Below are 23,291 nucleotides of genomic sequence, written 5' to 3'. Positions count from 1 at the left end.
ACATAGCCAGACTTGGAGTAAGAAGGAAAGAAAGATATATAGAATATATAGAATAAAGAAAAGTAAAAAGTCCAGAGGCAAATATAATAGATAGATAGATAGATAGATAGATAGATAGATAGATAGATAGATAGAAATGAGATAATTAAAGTTAGAAAAGCTGGCTAGAAACAAACAAGGTAAGGCCAGGCATTCACAAGTAAATCTAAGTCTCCATGTATTTATTTGGGAGCTGGGTAGCAGTGCCCTAAAGAGTTAAAAAAAAAAAAAACCAGAAAAACCAACTACAAAATCCCTTCCTGCCTTAAGTTGTTTCTGTTGGCATTTTGGTCATCACACTGATTCAAAAGAAACAGACACAGGAACAAATTTAAAATGGGGATGACTTGAGCAGACGTTTCTCCTAAGATAATACATGAATGAATAATAAGCAATTGAAGAGTTTTTTAGCATTCTAAATCATTAAGCAAATACACATCAAATAACAATGGCATATCACTTCATACATTAGGACTCTGTGTATGAAGATTTGGTGAAGGCATGGAAAATGTATTTCTTCTTTTAATAATGTTAGTACGTAGAGATGTAAAATTGTATGGCCGGCATAGAAAATATCATGGGACTGTTCAGAAACTTAAAAACAGAACAGCTATAAGACCCAGCAATTCTGCTTCTGAGCATTTACCCCAGAAGTTGAGAGTCAAGTCTCTCTCAAGGAACTAAAAGAAGAGTCTTGAACATGCTCACAGCAGTTAAGCTGTGGGTGCATCCCACTGCACACTGGTGGATGAGTAGGTAAGCAATCATACACACATAGACACACACGTGCACAATGAAAAGGTAAGCCTTGAAAGGGAATGCAATTCTGACATATGCCGTCACATAGCTGGACCTTGAGGACATTAGACTAAGTGAAATATTAGAGTTATGAGAATATAGAAGTGCGGCCCAGTTGTGGGAATAACTGGAACAGACAAGATCATAGAGACGGTGACTGCTAGAGACCAAGAGAAAGGATAATGCCGAGTTGTGTGAAATGGGTACACACTTTCAGTTTTACAGAATGAAAGATCTGTACACCCAGCTGCTGGGGAGGCTGAGGCAGGAGGATCCCAAATTCCATGATGATAGGGGTTCCAGAATGAGTTCAAGCCTAGCCTGGGCCATTGAGTCAGTCTCTCAAAATAAAAAGTCAAAATAAGGCTGGCAAAATGGTTTGGCAAGTAAAGATACGTGCTGTCAAGCCTGACAGCCTGGGTTTGATCCCTGGGACCCACACGATAAAAGGAGAGAACTGGCTCTTCCAAGGTGTCCTCTGACCTCCAGAGGAGCACCATGGCATGTACATACGCACATGCACACACTCTAAATACATGCAATTTAAAAAGAAAAACAAGAGGGAGTAAGATACAGCTCAGGGGTAGAGTGTGCGAAGACCTAGGCTTCATTCTCAGTACCGGGCAAGGAATCGAGGTGTATGGTGCAGTGGTTCTCTTGCAATGTGATGGATGCATTTAATACCATTGATTAAATGCATCAAAGTTGATAAAATGGTAAGTGTATGTAAACTTTGGGAAAAATGAAAAAAATTAATTAAAAAACACAAATCGTATTGTTGCCAAAACAAAGCCAAAGAAACAAAACCCTAAAAACCTGGATTCATAAGGCTATGTAGACAGCTTTAAAATGTCAACTCAGGTTTTTGTGTTGTGTGTGCAGCATCTGCATATGGCATTTTGTGTATGATGTATGTGCATACTTGCGTGTGTGGGTGCACACATGTGGAGCTCAGGGGAGGATGGCAGCGTCTTGTTCTATCCCTGTCTACCTTACCCCTTGAGACAGGGTCTCTCACTGAATCTAGAGCTGGAGTGGCAGCCAGAAAACCCAACCAATCTTCCAATCACCTTTTCCCCCAGCTCTAAGGCTAATGGCATGTGCCTGGCCACACCCAGGATTTTTACCGGGGATTTGAACTGGAATCCACTGAGTCATTTCTCTGGACCCCCAGTTAGGTTTTTAAACTGGGCGATAAGCCATTCAAAAGAAGCAGCAAAGCTTCTTGGTGCCGTCACTCAAGCAGAGACTGGCTAATACCTCCGAACCATGACCACTGTCCAGAAGTGGCAGAGTGGCTGGGAAATGATACACACTATCTGAACGGCGCATGTTGACAAACATGAAGTGCAAACAGAAGTGGTGAATCCTGGGGATGGAAGGGGGACATAAGGATTAGGGTGGGGGGAGGGAAAAGGACGGGGGAGAGACAGTAACCAAAACAAAGTAGGTATGCAAATGCCATAGGGCAATTGGTCTCTTTGTAGGTGGACTTTATAAAAATGAGTCCTGGGCATAGAGAAGATAATCCTGTTTGTTGTGCAGCTTACTAGGGGTGAAGAGCCCAGTAGATCACTAATCCAACCTGCTGGTTACCAGCCTTAGCGGAAGGGAGCCAAAGACTAGAGCCGGCAAGGGGACTCTCCCACCCAGAGGAAGGAGACACACAGCCAGCGTTCAGTTATGGCTGGTACATGTCTTAGCAAGGTCACGTAAGCTCTTTCAGCCTGTTTCCTTTCCTGCAGGCGGCAGAGTAAACTGTGTGGAGGATCACTGGGAGACACAAGGCCAGCACTGTAATGACGGCTATGCCTGCTGCCACTCTGAAGAAACTGTTCATTTGTACACTTGACATGTGGGTGTCCCATCTCAGCCTTCTCGGTTCTAGCAGACTAAAGGGCAATAGCTGTGGATTCCTGCAGCAGTCACCAAACCGCACTTCCTGCTTGGTCAGAGTGGCGCAATCCTGATAAGAAACTTTCCCGCATGGCATATTTGCTTCAAGTTTCAACCTCAAACAAGCCCACATGATTTTTCCCCCTGCAGCACTGGCTGTCATTTTAACGTTTACTGACTACCAGCAGATCGCCACGGCAGGATGGAGGCTCTACCCCCAGGACTGCTCGACTTACCTGAACTGGCCATGACGTCATTCTTGGTCTCCACAGCCCTGTTCTGCAGCAGCGTTCCCACAGCACTTGTAACAGTGGGCTGTTTTCTGGGACTTGCCGGGGCCTTACCCTACAGGTAGAAAGAGATGTAACACCGTAACCTCGGGGACCAAGCGTGAAGTAAATTTGTAGCCAGCAGAAGGTTAGCGTTATCACCGGACTCTGGCACTCAGAGGAAGGAGACACACAGCCAGCATTTCACTGAGCCTGGGCTGCAGTCACTTGCTGGTGTTAAAAGCCACAGTTTGGTTTGGGAACATTGATTCATAAAGAAGCCCTCAGGGTTGGCGGTGGTTTGTTCATCCTATGAAATCTGTTGTGTGAGGACGGAAGAAATCATTTGATGTCAGTCAGGATATAGTTAAGGAATAGTTTGTTTTTCTTTACACTTGAAGATGGCTTTGTTTTCTAACCAGAACTGAGAAGGAAAGCAGAGATTGACAGGCAGCACATGTTTTCAGCATCGAATTCCAATACCCCCAGGCCTTCGCTAGTCTACAGAGCAGCTGCACACCACACAGATGGAAGCCAAACAAGGACCAAAGCATCCTGGGGAGCCCCTCTTCACTTGCACTGGATCTCCCTCTAGGCCCAAGGAAAAGATGGCAAAAAGAAAATTTGCTCTTTAAGTAAACTCCTCACCAGCTCAGGAATTATTGTCATAGTATATCAGGCCCATCATCCATCCTCAGGCAGCTAAAATATTGTTGTTGTTGCTGCTGCTGTTGTTAGTATTTTGTGTTTAGCGTGTGTGTGTGTATGTGTGTGTGTGTGTATACATGTTCAAGTTGGTGCTAGTGTCTACTCAAGCATGTGGAGGTCAGAGGAGGACATTAGATATCTTTTTCTATTGTTATCCACCTTAGTTTTGTGAGACAGGGTCTTTCAGTGAACTGGAAGTTCACTGTTTTGTTTATCTGACTGGCCAGTAAGTGCCTGGGATCTGCCTGGCTCTGCCCCCAGATACTGGCATTATAAGCATGTGTGGCCATGACAGGGTTTTGTCCTGGGGATTTGAACTTGGGTCCTCTTGCTTTCACAGCAAATGCTCCCATCGAGCCCTCTCTGTAGCCCCCCAAAGGTTTATTTTTAGAGGCCAATGTTGGTCTCCTCTGGGTAAGGGTATGGCTGATTTCTATAGCTGATTATGTTTGAAATGGAAACACAGTTTGGCTGTGCCATTCATAACCCTGCATGACTAAAACAAGCTCTCCCTTCTTGTCCCATTTCTGAACAAGCTCACTATTAGGCAAGGTCCCAGAGTGGTGGCATTGGCACTCAAGGAGCAAACACTACCATTCAGACAGACTCGACAGTGAGCAAAGGAATTCAGGGAGCCAGCAATTTCCCCTCTGTGCTCCCAGCCGCTACTAAGCTCTGGAAAACAAGACGAGGAATAGTGCCAAGTCACTGGCTATGCTCAGGAGAGCCAGCTGGCCTTCTTCACAAATAAAAAACACATCTGTTTGCTCATTCCCTCAGCCCTCCTTGGCACCACAAACAGTGGCAAGCTCCACAGAACCACCGGTAGTACTGCCAGTTGTTGGTACTCCTGGACAGGGTGGAAGAAGAGCTGGACTTACAGACTTCTCCACACTTAGGTTGAATTCCAGCCTAAAGCTGCCATGGCCCTTCAAAATTGTGATTCCAAACCCCAGCGACAGGAAAGGGCTTTGGGAAAGGGGAAGCAGGATGAGGTAGGTGGAGAGAAGACAGGCAAAGGACTCTGACCCAGTGCCGTCCTCCCAAGAACTCAACAGTTATGTATGATTAATACTGTTTACAGATAAAACTAAACCTCGAAGTCTTACCTACAAATAATCAAGCGCACAACGGGAAGTCCAAACCTCGCCACTGATCGCAGAGTCCCTGCTCTTGACATTGCGTTCTTTCCCCTACAATCTCAGCTGGACAGGCCAAGCCTCTGAACCTGTATCCACCACTTGCCCAACACGCATGTGCCATGTCTCTTCTCTCCTGTGTTCCTTCAGGTTTCGAGCACCTCTAACCCAAAGATGTGTCATCAGAAATGCTCCCAAATCAGAAACATCTTGACCACCAGCATGACGTTGCAAAAGAGAATTTTCACGAATGACCTCATGTGATAGGTTGCAGTTGAAACACGGGCACATGAGAGACTTTGTAGAAATCACCTTCAGGCTCTATGTCTCAACTGTACATGCGTACATGCACAGACTAATTTTGCAAAAAGAGAAACAAAAATCTGAAACATTTCTGAATATTTCTGAGCCAATCTGAAACAGCATCTTAGATAAGGGATTTTCGACCTGTACTATCATCTAGATGCCCAGACACTAATGCCCAGTTTTGTTTCAGTGCTAATCATTTTCTCAGCTTCACTAATTATTCCTATCAATTCCCTCACTGCGGGAGCCCCGATTACCCCCCTACTGTGTCTCCTTCCTGGTTTCCCTCTGTTCATCTTGGACAGTAACTGTAAAAGCGACCGTTCTAAAAGTCCATTGCATGTCACTCAGCTTTTCCCCTGAGTCATGTCTACATTGCCTGTGATGACATATGAAACCACTAATAGCTGATGGAACAGAAAACAATACTGCCAGGCATGGTGGCACACAGCTTTAATTCTAGTGCCTGGGAAGCAGAGGCGGAAGAATCTCCGAGATCAAGGAGAGCCTGGTTTACAGAGTGAGTCTCGGGACAGCTTGGGCAACAAAGATAAACTCTGTTTCAATTACAAAAAAAATTAAAAAGCCAGAAGCCAGAGCCGTGGGAAAAGGGTGGAAAGGAAGGTGGGGAAGATGACTCCCTGGCTTCCCAGAAATGTTCTTGTTCCCCCTCCCAGGCTCTGAGGCCTGGCTGCTCCCAGATTTCTGAGCTTCTATCTGATCAACTCCTGTCAGCCTCCACTCTGAGCTGGCTTGAACCATAACCCTTCTAAATCTGTTGTCTTTGTTGTTGCGGCTTGTCGGTCCCCATCAGAGACTCTGTGTTTAGGTTACTGCCTCGGGCCATAAACTAGACATGTGTATCTCACCCATCCCCTTCTCCTCTAGAGATCAGAACCCATACCGCAGGCATCTTCTTGGCAACATTTCTCCCACCCAGACCAGTTGTACTGAGTCACAGTTCTTTGCTGGGTGGGTCAGACTGATAAACACCATGGAATAAGCAGGGTATTAGTATAATTCTAGAGAGACATTCTTTATATACTGAAGTCTTCATCCTGAAAGGCTTCAAACATTTCAGAAATATTTTTTTTTTCTGCAGCACCCAAAGGTTCTTCCAGCCAGAGGTAGACAACTCCCATGGAGACAAGTCATAGTGACCCTTGGGCTTCTGAGGATGGATAGTTGAATTCCCTGGTAGATCCTATCTATTTGCCCAGGCATGCAAGGACACAAAGCCCACAGCTGGAGGAAAGATATTTACCTGCGCTCTGGAGGCCAGCCTAGCTGCTGTTTGGGCTGGATCGAATACGCGTCTGGAGGACTGATCTTTGCAGAAATTAATGTGTCGCTGGGCAGCAGTCTCATTAAACCTCCTCATGCAATATGGGCATTGAATATAATCTGGATAAGAATACACAGACAAGCCACGATTAACATTTCAGAAACGACTGTGGAATGGAACTGTGGGAAATGAATTAGATGGAGTGTGAGCTCTGAAGAACAAGGTCCCAGACTCGGGTTGGAGACAGCCTAGTCCAAAAAGAGAAACTTAAATAAAGACATGGCAGGGGAAAAATGTGCTCCTGAGGTACTGATTTCATTTAAGAATATCCCTTTAAAAGCCGGGCGATGGTGGCGCACGCCTTTAATCCCAGCACTTGGGAGGCAGAGGCAGGCTGATCTCTGTGAGTTCGAGACCAGCCTGGTCTACAAGAGCTAGTTCCAGGACAGACTCCAAAGCCACAGAGAAACCCTGACTCGAAAAAAACCAAAAAAAAAAAAAAGAGTAAAGAATATCCCTTTAAGACCGAACTAGGTCCTCTGAATGTGGGTGACAGCTATGTGGTTTGATCTGTTTGGGGGGGGGCACCCCAGCAGTGGGATCAGGATTTATCCCAGGTGCATGAACTGTTTTTTTGGAGTTCATTCCCTATGGTGGGATACCTTGCTCAGCCTTGATACAGGAGAGAGGGGCTTGGTCCTGCCTCAGCTTGGTATGCCAGACTTTGCTGACTCCTCAAGGGAGGCCTTACCTCCTCTGAGGAGTGGATGGAGGGGTGGGATTGAGGGGAGAGGCAGGAGATGGAAGAAGGGGAAGGAGGGGGAACTGGGGTTGGTATGTAAAATGGAAAAATAATTTAAAAAGAATGACCCTTTAAAATGTTTGAATAGTATTTTTTCAGATACTAGATTAATTATATTTAGGAACTCTAAAATCAGAGCTTTCTGTAGACTCCCTAATCCCAGCATGCAAGTTTCTCTGGTAAGGAAATATATAGATGACCCAGAAGCCTAGGTAGATATGGTACTATTTGAAACAAAGGTTGTTGAGACCTATAGAGTTACACAGAGATACTATTTAGTTTCTAAATGTGGGTTTAGGGGATGAAGTTGAGCTCCAACATCACACTGTTGTTAGCAACAAGCTCGTCTTTCGCAACGGCTAGATTTTCCCCCACTTATGTGAGGCCACAAACAACATATACAGGAAGGGAAATTAGAAAAAGAGAAAAGGATAAAAGTTGATAGGGGTCAAACATTGAAGACCAAACAAGGAAGGGTGCTGGGAAAGTAGCTTTAGCAGTGACTTCAGCTTCCCAGGCAAACCCCAGGCAGCTAGCTTCTGGTGACCCTAGATTGTCTGTGGTTCTGTATAACACCTTGTCAAATTTTCTTTCATGTGCCCTTATCAGATACAACTGGCTGGTGAAAGACATGGGAACCGAGAAAGATCTGAGGTCGTCTTATAACATGGAGATTCTCACAAGCAGAGCTGAATCTGTGCCTAGCCTCTCTAAGCACTCCAGGATTAGTGTTAGCTTTGTTCTTGACTTAGGCATCTTTAAGGGATATGAGTGACATAAAGATTTTCCTTTCAGGAAGGGTCTGAGCTGCATCAGCCTTACACTCAGGATGGACGTTTACATTATCGAATAGTCAACATTCCTCCGTGGACAGCCATGTCTTTAAAGAGAAGCTGCTTTATTTTTTTTTTAAAGCCCTATCTCTAAGCAGCTTCAAGAGCTTTTTCTACTTGAACAAACTGCTTCCTAAAATGGATACCCCTTCAATGTAAAAAGTATCAGTGTTCAGGGATGATCTGGTCGCCATTCCTCTGATTTTCAGTTCAAGAAAGCAATACTAATCATTCATTCAATGCCTACTATCGTGCAAACATTGCTTTTTAGATGGAGATGCAATATCTCTGCAATTGAGAACTGTGTATCTGAGTGCAGAAACAAAAAAAAAAAAAGGAAAAAAGAAAACTTCACACAGTGATAAATGGCTTTTTGAAAAAACAACTGGAAAGCCTTAAGAAGAATGAGCTTAGCTCTGGAGCCTGTCTGACTGGTTTTGAGCTCAAGTCTTCACGTGCTATGTGTATGAACGTGGAGAAGTTGCCCAACTTACATAGGTTCCCCGTCTCCTCAGCACAACCACACCACCTGTTTCATCGGGGTCTTGTGAAAGCTAATAGATAATCCACACAAGGGTTTGTCCCAGTGGGAAGGGTGGCACCTCCGAGAATGTTATAAATGCTGGCTCCTGCTGTATGGAAACAAGTCCAGCAAGCCCATGCCTCCAGCTGCTAACCAAGAGGACAAATGCTTAAAAACTACAGTATGCCCAGATAGTTCAGGAGTCATTCACGGCCCTGTAGAAAAACCATCTAGAAACGGGCATCCCACATGGTGGTTGTTTCTCGCTTCTTCCAGGTAGGATGCCAAGCCTTAAAGTAGACATGCTGCACCTATAAATCCTACTTGTGTTGGTCAAAGATGCCGACTAGGCATTGTTGAGTTCCACTCGCCCATCTGGTCATTGCCACCCTACTGAGAGCTTCTTGCTGCATACCGCCACTGAAGCAACAACCTTTGAATATATTTCCTTGCCAGGCAAAGTCCCTGAGATAATGAGGTGAACACACTTTCCAATTGGTAAGGGAACACTAGGTCCCCTGAGACCCCTGGAAGGAACCAGAAGCCTGGTCATGGGAGAATTGTACAGGTAAGAAAAGGTCCCGTGGCTGAGTATTTGGACTTGCTGTTTGCATGTACACTGAATTTCAAATATTCTGAGAAAGGAAAGGCATTTTTGTGTGTGGCAATCATCTGAACATGGTCTGTCACAGCTACGTGTTCTATCCTAGTCGCAAACTGAGTAATCTTCGTCCTTTATTAATCATGAGCTCACAAAAAACATTCCATCCTATTCCTTTCTATTAAAAATAATTTCAAAGCTACCATGCTAATCCTTCTAGCATGAGTGGTGAGTTTTAAAGTTGGACTACAGGATTCTTATGGGAAAGATAGTGACTGGGACTCACATAAAATTAAAGTAGAAGAATAAAGAATATTTTTAAATGCAAGATTACACTGAGATCCTTGTGCAGCCTGTGAAACAGCAACCACTGATTCATGAGCCACAGCATGATCCCAATCCTAAATAGTATATAGCATCCCTCTTATAAAATGTTGCAATGATCTGGAGATTCAAATCATTAGCAGACTTGGCTAATTCAGTCAGAACTAGAATAAACATATACAGGTCATGAAAACTGAGTCATAAAAATGGGGACTCATGCTGACAAGTGGAAAGAAATTGCTTGCAAACTCAGGCATATTAGCTCACATTATATATAAAACTCTCCTTGTATGTGCATATAAATTTTCTAATACATAAGTCTAGGAATTCTGGTTAATATAAAATCCCCGCACAGGCAATATAATCAAATTGCAATGAAAATACACTATTGTGAAGTATTGTTAGGTGCATATAGTAAGAAATTTAATTATAAAATTTGTATTTTAGCATAAAACTCTGAGAGGAAGAAAATTAATCTAGCATGTGATGAGACCTGTGAAGGGAATTCATATTTGGAGCAATAAAAATCCTGTCATTTTAGAGCCTGCTGGGTAAGGAAAGAAACTCACGGAGCACCGCAGACACGGGTCCACATCATTAAATACCTAAGGTAGCCATTAACACACAGCTTCTCGTGTTCAAATGAAGCTGCTTCTCAGAAGAGGTTGGCATTGTTCTGTATGGATGGCTTTGAATGTAAAACACTTACCTTGTAGGTACAATGGACTGAATTTGATTCCCCCACCCACCCACATAAAAGTACTGAAAAAAAAAAGTAATCCCAACACTGAAGGTGTGAAGACAGGAGGGTTCCTGGGGCTCACTGCCCAGAAGGTCTTCTCTAATAAGTGAGTTTCTGACCAATGAAAGGCTGTCTTAAAGGAGGTAGATGGTGTTCCAGAGCACAACTGAGTTTACTTCCTGGCTTCCACACCCACGTGCGTGTCCATGGGCACACATGCATCGGCACACCCACGTGAACACGCATGCACATACAAAGAAATGTTTCATTCTCTAGTTCTCGCTACACGGTAGACATATTTTGTTTGCAATAAACATATTAAGATGACGCATTATTTTCAGCTACATTTTCATTAGTATAGAGCAAAAAATACAGCAATTAGTAAGATTATGTTCTGGTATAGTAGTTCAAATGATTTGAGTTTTGGGAGGTATTGATTGTATGGTTACACTATGGCTTGTTTTTAGACTTTTTCAAGGGAACTTTCTGGAAGAGTAACTTACATAGTAAAATGAACATACTTTAAGTTAGCGGTTTTGTAAGCCTTGACAAAGGCATGCATTTGAGTAAGCATTCTAATAAAAATACAGAACATTTACCCCCTCCCATATTTCTCATGCCCCATTTCAGACACCCTTCTACTGGTGGAGCCTCAGTCAAGTCCCTGATGGATTTCCCTGTCGCTCTAGACAAGTTTTCCTGTAGTTTTGGTAATAGATGATCCATCTTGCTGTGTTTTAGTAGTCCTCTTGAGGAGATTTTACTTGAAGTTTTTTACAGCTTGGTTTCTTTCCTTCATGCTGGTTGACGGGCATTTTCAGTTGTTCCCGTTTATATTCTATCGATAAATGTGACTGTAAGACTCTTTTATGTGTAGCTTTTAACTCTTTGCATAAACGTCTGGAAGTAGGATTGCTGTGCAGGTTACGCATACGACAGGAGACAGGGAAAAGTGACTGCACTATTTTATTCTTTCGTTCACTTGTGACTTCTAGGTGCTTTGCTTTCTAGCCAATTGTCAGGGTTCAATTGAGTTAATCCACGTGAGTGTTGTGCTAGTTAGACACAAATGATCTGAGAAAACGGAACCCTCAATTGAGAAAATGCCATTATCAGGTTGGCCTGTAGGCGAGTATATGGGTCATTTTGTTTTAAGTCATGATTGATGTGGGAGGCCCCCCCACACTGTGGTCCTGGGTTGTATAAAAAGAAAGCAAGCTGAGTGATCCTTGAGGATCAAGCCAGTAACCAGCATTCCTTTGTGGCATCTTAACAAGTCCCGGCCCCAAAATCCCGGCTTTTTGTTTGTTTGTTTTTAAGTTTATTATTATTATTACAAATTTTCACCTCCTCTCCTCATCCCATTCCCTGCCCCCTCCAGTCCAAAGAGCAGTCAGGGTTCCCTGCCCTGTGGGAAGTCCAAGGTCCTTCCCCCTCCATCCAGGTCTAGGAAGGTGAGCATCCAAACAGACGAGGCTCCCACACAGCCAGTACATGCAGTAGGATCAAAACCCAGTGCCATTGTCCTTGGCTTCTCAGTCAGCCCTCAAGTCAGCCACGTTCAGAGAGTCCGGTTTGATCACATGCTCCATTAATCCCAGTCCAGCTGGCCTTGGTGAGTTCCCATTAGATCAGCCCCACCGTCACAGTGGGTGGGCACACCCATCGAGGTCCTGACTTCCTTGCTCATGCTCTTTCTCCTTCTGCTCCACATTTGGACCTTAGGAGCTCAGTCCAGTGCTCCAATGTGGATCTCTGTCTCTATCTCCATCCATCGCCAGATGAAGGTTCTATGGTGATATGCAAGATATTCATCAGTGTGGCTATAGGATAGGGCCAGCTCAGGCTCCCTCTCCTCAGCTGCTCAAGGAACAAGCTGGGAACATCTCCTTGGACACCTGGTAACCCCTCTAGAGTCAAGTCTCTTGCCAACCCTAAAATGGCTCCCTTAATTAAGATATATATTTCCCTGCTCCCATATCCACTCTTCCTCCATTCCAACTGTCCCATTCCCCCAAGCTCTCCCCATTCTCCCCTTCTCACTTCTCTCTCCCCATCTCCTTTTACCCCCACCCCATCCCCTGATTGGGAGAAGATCTTTGCCAACCCCGCAACAGACAATGGTATGATCTCCAAAATATATAAAACACTCAAGAAACTAGACTTTAAATGCTAATTAACCCAATTAAAAAATGGGGTACTGAACTGAACAGAGAATTCTCAACAGAAGAAATTCAAAGGGCCAAAAGACACTTAAGGTCATGCTCAACCTCCTTAGCGATCAGGGAAATGCAAATCAAAACAACTTTAAGATACCATCTTACACCTGTCAGAATGGCTAAAATCAAAAACACCAATGACAGCCTTTGCTGGAGAGGCTGTGGAGTAAGGGGTACACTCATCCATTGCTGGTGGGAATGCAAACTTGTACAACCACTTTGGAAATCAGTGCGGTGATTTCTCAGGAAATTCGGGATCAACCTACCCCAGGATCTAGCAATACCACTCCTGGGAATATACCCAAGAGATACTCTATCATACTACAAAAGCATTTGTTCAACTATGTTCATAGCAGCATTATTTGTAATAGCCAGAAACTGGAAACAACCTAGATGCCCCTCAATGGAAGAATGGATAAAGAAAGTGTGGAATATATACACATTAGAGTACTACTCAGCGGAAAAAAACAAAAAAAAAAAAAAAAAAAAAACAATGACATCTTGAATTTTGCATGCAAATGGATGGAAATAGAAAATACTATCCTGAGTGAGTTAACCCAGACCCAAAAAGATGAATATGGTATGTACTCACTCATTAGTGGATTCTAGCCATAAATAAAGGACATTGAGCCTATAATTCATGATCCTAGAGAAGCTAAATAGGAAGGTGAACCCAAAGAAAAACATGTAGCTATCCTTCTGGATATTGGAAGTAGACAAGATTGTCAGTCAAAAATTCAGATTCCTGTCTTGAGTTCCTTTCCTTTCTTCTTTCAGCAGTGATTGGAACATATGAGCCAAATAAACCCTATCATCCCTAAGCTGGCCCTAGTCAGTATTTTTTCCCACAGCAATAGAATGCAAACTAGAACACAAACTGGTACAAGAGACTGGGCTATTTCTGTGGCCGTCATAACAGTGTTGTTTTGGGAAGGATTGTGGAAGTGTTTGGAACTTTGAGCCAGAAAATCTCTTGAGGGCTAAAGGCTTCAAGGGCTGTTCTGTGGTAGCTTGGAAGATATGAGTTGCAAGAAATGGAGACAACAAAGGCCTGGCTTACAAAGATTCAGAGGGAAGCAGACTATTGGGACTATAGGTGTGGCAGGGTTGAATTTAGTCTGTGGCTCCTGTCCTCTCAGGTGGGAAGAATAAGCTGTGATTAGCGAGAGACCAACACCTCTGAAGTGAAAACTTTGCTTTGCTGGGACAATTGATACTTGTTAATTCGGGTTGAGAAGTCAGTTGTGATAGGAAGAGACCAACATCACTGATGTGAAATCTTCTCAGTAATATTTCCTCAGGGACAGCACACAGAAGCTGGGGTCAAGAGGGGTCCAAAGCCACACCCTAAACTGGCTGCTGAACTTGGTAATGTGTAAGAATCTCCTACACGGTTCTTATTCTGACAGCATGGACACTACAGGGTTGAAGGTCTCGCGGAGAGAAGCTAAGACATGGCACTGAGAAGTCAGGAGAGGCCACTGGTGAAGGCACAGCCTCAGTTGCAATGGAGACACCAACATAACGAAGATGCCAGGGCTGGGAGATGACCACTAAGGACAGCGGTCGGAGTGGAGTAGAGCCAGTCTATCGTATAAAGTATACTCTGTGTTCTGTGGATGGCAGAGCTCGGCAAGTGGAACTATTCAAGCCTTCTGGAGCCCAAAAGATCATGAGTGAGTTCCAGATGTTGGGCACTGATTTTTTTTTTTTTTACACCAATAGACTTCGTTTTGCTTTGATCTGATGGTAATTCTGCCCTGGCTCTCCCTGCCTTGGAATTATAAAGTATGCAACTTATTTTGGGTTTTATAAGAATCCATGGCTCTGAGACTTTGAACATTTTAAAAGACTTTGAACTTTTAAAGTTATATTATGCTTTATATTGTGATATAAACATGAGATCTTAGAATAAACATTGAAAGGAAAATTATGGCTTAATAATAATGTATTTGTGTGTCAAGTTGACAAAGAGTTGATGGATTTGGGTTTTGTTTGTTTTTGTCAACTTGGTAGAAGTCAGGGTCCTCTGGGAAGAGGGGGAAATGCCTCCATCATATTGGCCTGTAGGCAAGTCTACGAGGTATTTTCTTGATTAATATGGGATTAACATGTAGGTTGGCCCACTGTGGGTGATACCACCCCTGGGTGGTCCTGGATTGTATATGAGCCATCAGGAGCAAACAAGTAAGCAGCATTTCTCTAGGGTTTCTGCTTTAACTTCCCCCTTGGCTTCCCTTGACCTATACGATGTAATGAGCCCTCCCCTTTGGTAGTCATGTTTATCACGGCAACATAAAGCAAATTAGAAGAATAAGCCATAGCATTTTATTGTAGCCTTAATTTGCACAGTGAAGCTAGTGTTAAGTACATTTTTATGTGATTGTCATTTAGTATTTGATGACATCTCTTGTCCTTTTATGGTGAATTGTAAGTATTGTTTATATTGTCTTAGCACGAGCCAGCTGGGCCCTGTGAAGCATGCCTTTAATCCCAGCATTCAAGGAAAGACAAGGGAAACCTCTGAGTTCAAGAACAGCCTTTTCTACAGAAAGAAAACTTCTCAAAAAAAAAAAAAATGGAAAAAGCAAAAAACAAAACACTCCCAAACAAAACAAAGCAAGAAACCATGAGCCCATCCTCAGATGCATTGTAAGTATCTGCTACCTGTCTCTAGATTGTCTTTCTATTCTTTTTACAATGCCTCATAAAGCAGTTGTTAATCTTGACAAAGCTGTTTTTATCCAGACCCTTTGCTGGGGTTGTTTTGAGATGGGTTCTCACTTTGTAGCCCAGGTTCTAACTTGGAATCTTCCTGCCTTAGCAAAGGCGTGCGTGTGCCACCCTACCCACTTGGCCAAGCTCTTTTAGCCTTGTTATTGTTCTTGACCAAGTTTTGTTTACTATTTCTCTCATTGTAATGCTTGTTATACTTCTGCCAATGATCTACTTTGAATTAGTTGTTATACGAAGTATAAGATTTTATTTTATTTTTCAAATCGATATCCAGTTTTCCCAGCAAAGTTTCTTGATAAAACTACTCTTCCCTCTGATTGGCATCCTGTCTTGGGGTTATTATTGCTGTGATGCAACACCATGAACAAACAGCAAATTAGGGAGGAAAGGGGTTATTTTGCTTATACTTCTACATCAATGTTTATCATTAAAGTCTTGGTAAGAACTCAAGCAGGGCAGGAACCTGGCAGCAGGAGCTTACAGGGAGGCCATTGGAGAGGTGCTGCTAATTCGCTTGCTCCTCATGCCTTGCTCAGCCCGCTTTCTTACAAAATGCAGAACCACAGGCTCAGTGGTGGCCCACCACAATGGACTGGATCCTCCCATGTTCATCACTAACTAAGAAAATACACTACAAGTCAGAGTCTTTAATCCCAGCACTCACGAGGCAGAGGCAGGCAGATCTCCAGGGGTTCAAGGCCAGCCTGGTCTACATAATGAGTTCCAGGACTCATATAAGCGTATAAGCTATATAGTGAGATCCTGTCTCAAACAAAAGCAAACAATAAAAACGCACTATAGACTTGCCTGCTGTCCAACCTTACCGTGGCGTTTTCTCAACCGACTTTCCTTTCTCTCTGATGAATTCGGTTTATATCAAGTTGAGCCAGAACGTACTTTAAAAGAAAACCAACCATGCTTAGGGGTGATTCTCTAGCAGATTTCGTGTTCTGTTCAACTGGCCTTCCAACATCGCATTGCCACGAATGTTGTGTTTATAGCAAGTCTTGACAATAAGAGAGCGTAAGTCCTGTGTTTTATGGGCTTCCCCCCCCCACACGCCACTAGCTTGCCTATTCCAGATCCTTTCAATTTTCACTTGGTTTTTAGAGTTGGCTGGTCAATGCCTACTTGGCAAAGACAAGTTGCAGTTACTTTTATTGAAATTAAATTGAAACCATAGAGAAATGTGGGTAGAGTTGACATCACAACACACTTCTGAGCCTCTTAAGCCACGAAAATGGTAAGTCTTTCTATTCATTTTGGTCTCTTTTGATTCCTCGAAGGAGTATACTGTTTTTTTTTTTTATTTTACACTTCTGTACAAATTTTGTCAACTATATCCCTAGTGTTTAACAAGTTTATGTTATTGTAAGTGTTGTTTTTAATTTCATATTTAATTGCTTCTGCATAGACCACAGAAGTCCAGAATGTACTGAATTTTCTCTAATTCTAGCATCTTCCAAGAGTTTTCTGTATTTCCTCTGTAGTGATGACAGTTTGTGATTCAGATAGCCTTACTTCTACAGTTCAGTCTTCATGTTATATGTTACATGTGTGTATGTTACATGATTATATGTTGAATTTTGTCTTTTTGTGCTGGGTACTATTTCCAGCATGTTTAACAGAAGTGGAAAGGATGGACATTCTTGCTTTTTCCCCCCTGAGCTAAGAGGGAATGTGTTCAGTTTGTCACCATTGAGTATGATGAGAAATAGACATTTTTCAAAGATTCCGTTTATGGGAGAAATTACCTCTTATTTTCCAATTGCTGAGAAATTTTCTGTTTTGTTTTTAAAATGTACAGTGTTACACTTTGTCAAACAGTTTTGCTCTTTTAAGATGACCAAATGCTTTTAAAATATTTTGTTTCTATAATAAATTACATTTATTATCTTTTTCCTTTTATTTAATTTGGGTTAGTTTGCTTGTATTTTAACTTTTAAAGCAAAACTTTATCAGTATATAGGCCAAGATTGTATAACTTTGATGCTTTCATTATCATTCACTTAAAGTATTTTCTAATTCAACATGAGATTTGTTCTTAGATTCAAGGGCTATTTAGAAATCATTCACTATTGCTAAATACTCGGAAATTTTCCAGATAAATTTTTTTCTTTAATTTCTAATTTAATTTGACTGTGGTCAGAGAATATATTCTGTATATTTTCAATTAAGAGTCCTGAAGCTGCCGTTACAGCCCTGTATATAATGTTCCTGTGTAGCTGAAGGAAGAGTGGATTCCGCTCTGCCTGTCTGTCCTCTGATGGCTCTTGATGGCAGTGAGGCCAGACTGGTTGATACCGCTGCTCACGTTTTCTGTAGCTCTACTCACTTTCCTGTGGCTCAGTCTATTAGTTATTATGATACGAACGGCAAAATGTCTGGATGTAACTGAACTGTGAATTTATCTCTTTCCGGTTTAGTCAAGTTTTGTCTTACATTCTTAGAAGCACCAAGTGTATGCATATAGGTCTTCTTAATGACTAACTTTTGAGTCATTGTTTCCATTCACACTTGCCCTAAAGTTTGCTTTGCCTGATGCTGGCAGATACTCTGGTTCTATGGTTATTGCTTGAATCTTTCCCCAGGCTTTTAGATTTTGTCTTTAAAGTGTTTCTTCTGAAGAGCATACTGTTGGCTCTTGCTTTATTACCCAGCTTGGCAGCATCATCTTTATCTGGAGTAGTAGGCTATGTATGTGCATTTGTCCAACCTGCATTTTGCTATGTGTGTTTATCTCATATATTCTCTGCCACCACCCCATATTTCATACCTGATATAAGTCTTACTAGGTATACCACAATACGTTTAATGGTTCCTATAGCAACCTCCAATATATCTTCACATGATATCACATCTATTCTTGTATGAAAACCTGAAAAATATTCTTATTCTTTTCATTCAACTTTGCGCCTTTGTTTCATTCATTTCACTTTGCATGTCAGAATGCTATTATTTTTGGCTTTACACAGTTACCAAAACCCTACCGGCAGTGCTGCCCTCAATAGAGACAAGGTGAGAACAGCCGCTTTTGCCCCGGTATCTAACTAGCTTGGAAGTGCTAGGCAGACTGTATGCATGAAAGGGAAATAAAAGAGATACAAGTATAAGGGGAGAGTAGCATTATCTGCTTGCAGATGACATGGACGCAGAATGCTAATGATTCCACAGAAGCAATGTTAGAGCTAATGAATAAATTCAACAGTTACAGGATACGTAGTTGATACACCTACCAAAACTAAGCTGCATTTTGTCTATGCAAACAATGAATAATAAATAAAGCTAAGAATTCCATTTTCTATAAAATCAAAAAGGATAAAAAACTTATGAATAAATTTAAATGAGAAAGCAAAAGACTTATGCGCAGAAAACATTGGTGAAAGAAATAGAAAAAAAACCATAAATACAAAGCCACTTTTGTGCCCATGCAGTGGAAAGCAATATTGTTAAAAATGACAATATTACCCAAAGTCATCTATGGGTTCAGTGAAATCCCTGTTAGAATTTCAAAGTGGCATTCAAAACGTGTTTGTTTGCTTTTCATGTGTGTGTGTGTGTGTGTATTTGTGTGGTGGTTTGAATAAGTATGGCCTCCATATGTTCAGATATTTGAATGCTTGGTGTCCTGCTGGTGATACTGTTTGGAAGGGTTAGAATGTGTGACCTTGTTGGAGGAGGTGTGGCCTTGTTAGAAGGAGGTGTATCACTGGGTGTGGGTTTTGAGGTTTCAAAAGCCCAAGTCATTCCCAATTAGTTCTTTCTGCCTTGTGCTTGTGGGTCAAGATACAAGCTCCCAGACCGGCTCCAGTGCCATGCCTGCCTCCCTGCTACCCCCCTGCTCCCTGTCTTGAAGGCCACGGACTCTAACTCTCTGAAACCATAAGCACCAATAAACTCTTTCTTCTTTAAACTGCCTTGGTCTTATCACAACAACAGGAGTGTCCTAAGACACTCTGTGTGTGCACCACGTGAAGGCAGATGCCTGAAGAGGTTCTGTAGCTTCCTGGAATTGGAGGTACAGAAAGTTGTGAGCCTCCATGTAGCTGCTGGGTTCTGAACCTGGGACCTCTGAAAGAACAATAAGCATTCTTATCAGATAAGCCATCTCTCCAGCCCCTAAAGTGATGCTTTTTGTAGAAATAGGAAAAAAAAATCCTAAAATTTATATGGAATGTCAAAGGAATCCAAACAGCCAAAAAAAAAAAAACAAAACTTTTTGTATCTGTGACATTCACAGTTTTTGATTTAAAAATTATTTTAATACTATGTAACCAAAATAGAGCTGTACTGGCATAAGGACAGGTACAGATGAGCAGCACAGAATGGAGAGATGAAACTTTCAAATGTGCAGTTACTTGACTTTAACTTTTTTTTTTTTGAGATTAGATTTACTTATTTGTGTGTGTATGTATAGGGGGCGTGTGAAAGTCACCTTTCACTATGTTGAGTCCAAGGGATGGAACAAAGATTATTGAGATTAATGGCAAGCACCTTTACACACTGAGCTACTTTGCTGGGCCCTAAGTAACTTTTAATTAAATTAACAGTATCTGTTCAAGAGGAGAAAGAATAGCCTTTTAAATTATTTATTTATTTGTTTTGGTTGTATGTTCATTGTACAAAGTGTTGGGTTTCATGATAACATTTTTGATGGACTGTATCATGTCTGTCTATGGTTCTCAACCTTCCTAGCGCTGTGACCCTTTAATACAGTGTCTCATGGTGTGATGATCCCCCGCCATACATTTATTTTCGTGCCTACATCATAACTGTAATTTTGCTACTGCTATGGATCACAATGTAAATATCTTTGGATATAGAGGTTTGCCAAAGGGGTTGCAGCCCACTACTTAAAAACCCTGATGCATGTCAGGTATGTTTCCCACATTCACTTGCTATCACCCTCATGGATGGTTTTTTTCAACCAAGAGAGATAAGGAAACTGATTGTTGATGTACAAAAGAGTAAGATTGCATTACACACTAATGCTAACTCAAAACAAACTAACCACCTACCAGTAAACCCTAGAACTTTAGAATAAGAAACACAGGGATCTTTGTTGCGTGGTGCTTGCCTATCATCCCAGCATGCGGGATGGAGGTGGAGGAAGGAGAACCAGGTCACCTTTGACCACACAGTAAGTTTGAGGCCAGTCTAAGCTACATGAGACCCTTATCCTCAAACAGGTTGTGTTAGCATTATATTCAGCAGTGATATTCTTGGCTATAACATGAAAAACAGACCACAAAAGAGAAAGCAGTTCAAATTTTAAAATTTTGTGCTTGAACTAAATACACTACAGTCCAAAGGCAATACAAAACAGGAGAAAAGTTATTTGCTAATCAGACATTTGACAAGAGATTAGAATGAACTTAACCGAGTCTCTAGTGCTACCCTCCAGCTTGTTGAAAGATGAGACAGAGAGACAAGTTAAACATCAATGTGACTTAACAGGCAAACAAAACCACAACAGGCAGCATTCTGAAAGCTAAAATCATCGGACAAAAGTGTCGCAGAACACTGAAAACTGTCTGAAAAGACAACAGAAAGCAGTGTTGGAACCTTGACTGGATTCTGGCTGGGTGCATGTGTGGTGAGAGCCCCAGAAACATTCTTCAAATAACTTGGACAGCAGGAACCTGTGTTTTGCTTAAGAGATGATTTGCTGATAATGTCAAGGATAAAGTATCGCTGTCTACAGCTTCACTTTTAGAGACTTCTTCAGGGCCATTGAGATCGTTCAGTGGGTAAAGGGGCCTGTCTGCCACCAAGTCTGGCAACCCGGGTTCATCTCCAGGGCCCACACAGTAGAAAGAAAGAACTCCTAAAAGTTGTCCTCTGATCTTTGTGTGTGTGTGTGTGTGTGTTACATGATCCAATAACACACATACACTTACACACACAACACACACAGACAGAGAGAGAAAGGGAGAGACAGAGAGACAGAGAGGAGACAGACAGAGGACAGAGACAGAAGCAGAGACATAGAGAAAGACAGAGAGGCAGTACAGTCCCCAATCCTTGGACTTCAGAAGACATGGAAATGATTATTGTCCTATTCTTTCCTCTTTCTTATAGATTTGAAACTTTTCAAAATACAGAGTTCGGAATAAAGAAAGCTGTGAAGCCACTTAAATCACATGACTTCAGACAGTTAGCTTTGTCAGACGATCACTCGCAAACATGGAGCTGTATGTTGCTGACACTGCGGAACTAGTGTAGTACTGTGTACAGCTTTCTGCTCCTCAGCCACGGCGCAAATGATGTGCCCTTTATGTAGGTACTGACGCTACCGGGTGTGACGATGTCTCATGGTGGGGCAGACAGGAGGGAACATGCAAGCTCTGTGAACTGGAAGAAAGGGCTAATAATGTGTGCTGCATATATTTACTTATATAGTTGGCGTTTTAATATGGGTAAAAGTCAACCGTGGCCCCAAAAGCAAGCCAAATATTTACATACCTGGGTTGATGGTTGGAGGGGGTGGAGGGGGAAGGGGCCTGCCCTCTTTTATGGCTAGAGCGCATTCTTTTGCTGACCGAATTGCATTGATGAAGTCCTCATGCTGTTGTCTCCAGTTAGATTTCCTCACGGGTTGAACCTGTAAAAAACAAAATCAAACCAGCATCTACTACCCTTGGCTACATATCAACCGACAGATTTAAAACAAAACAAAACAAAACAAAACAAAACAAAAAACACTAGGTTTTGATTTATAACAAATGAGATCCTGTAATATGGAAAGAATTTTTTTTTTGTAGAGAAAAAGTTTCCCCCCAAAGAGCTAGTTTTAAAAGTCCACAAGCTACAATAGTATCGTTCACAGTCATAGCAGTGACCCCCCCCCAAAAAAAACAAAAAAACCACAAAATAAAAATCAGAGAAACAACAAACAACAAAGCCAGAGAACTTTAGAGAAAGACAGATGCAAGATTGAAGGTGACTTTCTTAAGTTTTTGTTTGGCAATCACATTTTTGTTAATCTATTTTTGCGTGTGGATGTGTATATGGATGGAGCCGTATCAGAGGATAGCTGTTGGGAGTCGGTTCTTCTACCATGTGGTTCCCTGGGGACTGAGCTCCAGTGTCCAGGCTTGGTGGCAGGTACTTGCTGGTCTTAACTGTAACTTTCTTACTGGTATGGATGTACACCTGCAATCACAGATCTAGGGAAACTGAGGCTGCAGGATCATGAACCTAAAGCTAGTTGGGCTACATAGTCGGTTCACAGCCAACCTTAGCTGTTCAGTGAAACCTTATCTCAGAGGGGGGCAAGGTAACTTTCTTCCCAGGCCACTTTCTAGACTTGCAGGCACTCTGATGAAAATGTAAACAGGATTCTTTCAACTACATCTGGAAAGTATCTAAAATTTATTTGGAAATCTAAGTAAGATTATACAGAAAACAGTAAAGGTGGATTATATTTAAATTCCATTACACTGCCTTATCAAGCAAAAAATGAAATCAGAGAGCCAAAAAACCAGCTTAAATGTACTTTCTATATTGAGAAGTAAAGAAATCGTTGGCATACCTTGGACTGAGGAGGCTTAATCACAGTGGGAATGTCAGTTCCCTGTAATCTTTGCTTCAAGGAATTGAAGGGTTTGCGTTTTTTGTTGAATAGTTTTTTACATATTGGTCCGTGTCTTTCCTAGACAAGGAAGGGTAGGGATTCGCTTTGGAAAATGTACGGATCACAAAGTTTTCATGACTACATATTTGACCTCCAGGATAGTGATGGGCTAGCAGCTGTAGAATTTAGTCCCTTCTTTAACTCTAAACCACCATACGGGAAATCCATCTGCTCTCCCCAGCCATGTCAGACACAGCTCAATACTGTATTTAGGAAAAGGCCAAGGGTGCTTTATTTCCTATATTTGTGGACCTTTAAGAGGTGAAATCCAAGTTGGAAGTGGAGGTGCAAGCCTCTATTTTAGTACCAGGGAAGCCCAGGGAATAGGGTTGTGAGTTCAAGGCACCCTGGGCTACACAGAGAGACCCTGTCTCAATGCAGGACAGCAAAACCAGATGAGTTCGTCCTGGGAGGGGTTTTGACCATCAGGGGGTG

General features: G+C 42.2%; 1 protein-coding gene across 1 annotated transcript in view; it reads right to left on the bottom strand.

Annotated features, from left to right (window-relative positions):
• Nucleotides 1-23,291, bottom strand: part of Zc2hc1b (zinc finger C2HC-type containing 1B) — a 66,241-nt gene that overhangs the window by 35,505 nt on the left and 7,445 nt on the right. Inside the window, exons 3-6 of the mRNA XM_013351411.2 lie at nt 22,755-22,874; nt 21,686-21,824; nt 6,420-6,559; nt 2,970-3,078 (exon numbers count right to left, since the gene is read on the bottom strand). Of these exons, the coding sequence (XP_013206865.1) occupies nt 2,970-3,078; nt 6,420-6,559; nt 21,686-21,824; nt 22,755-22,874 (508 nt within the window). The remainder of the gene's footprint in view (nt 1-2,969; nt 3,079-6,419; nt 6,560-21,685; nt 21,825-22,754; nt 22,875-23,291) is intronic.

Source organism: Microtus ochrogaster, linkage group LG4 (assembly GCF_000317375.1).
Source record: "Microtus ochrogaster isolate Prairie Vole_2 linkage group LG4, MicOch1.0, whole genome shotgun sequence".
NCBI classification, from domain to species: Eukaryota; Metazoa; Chordata; class Mammalia; order Rodentia; family Cricetidae; genus Microtus; species Microtus ochrogaster.
Note: the sequence above shows the minus strand (reverse complement) of the source record. Positions and strands in the feature narration are given on the sequence as shown.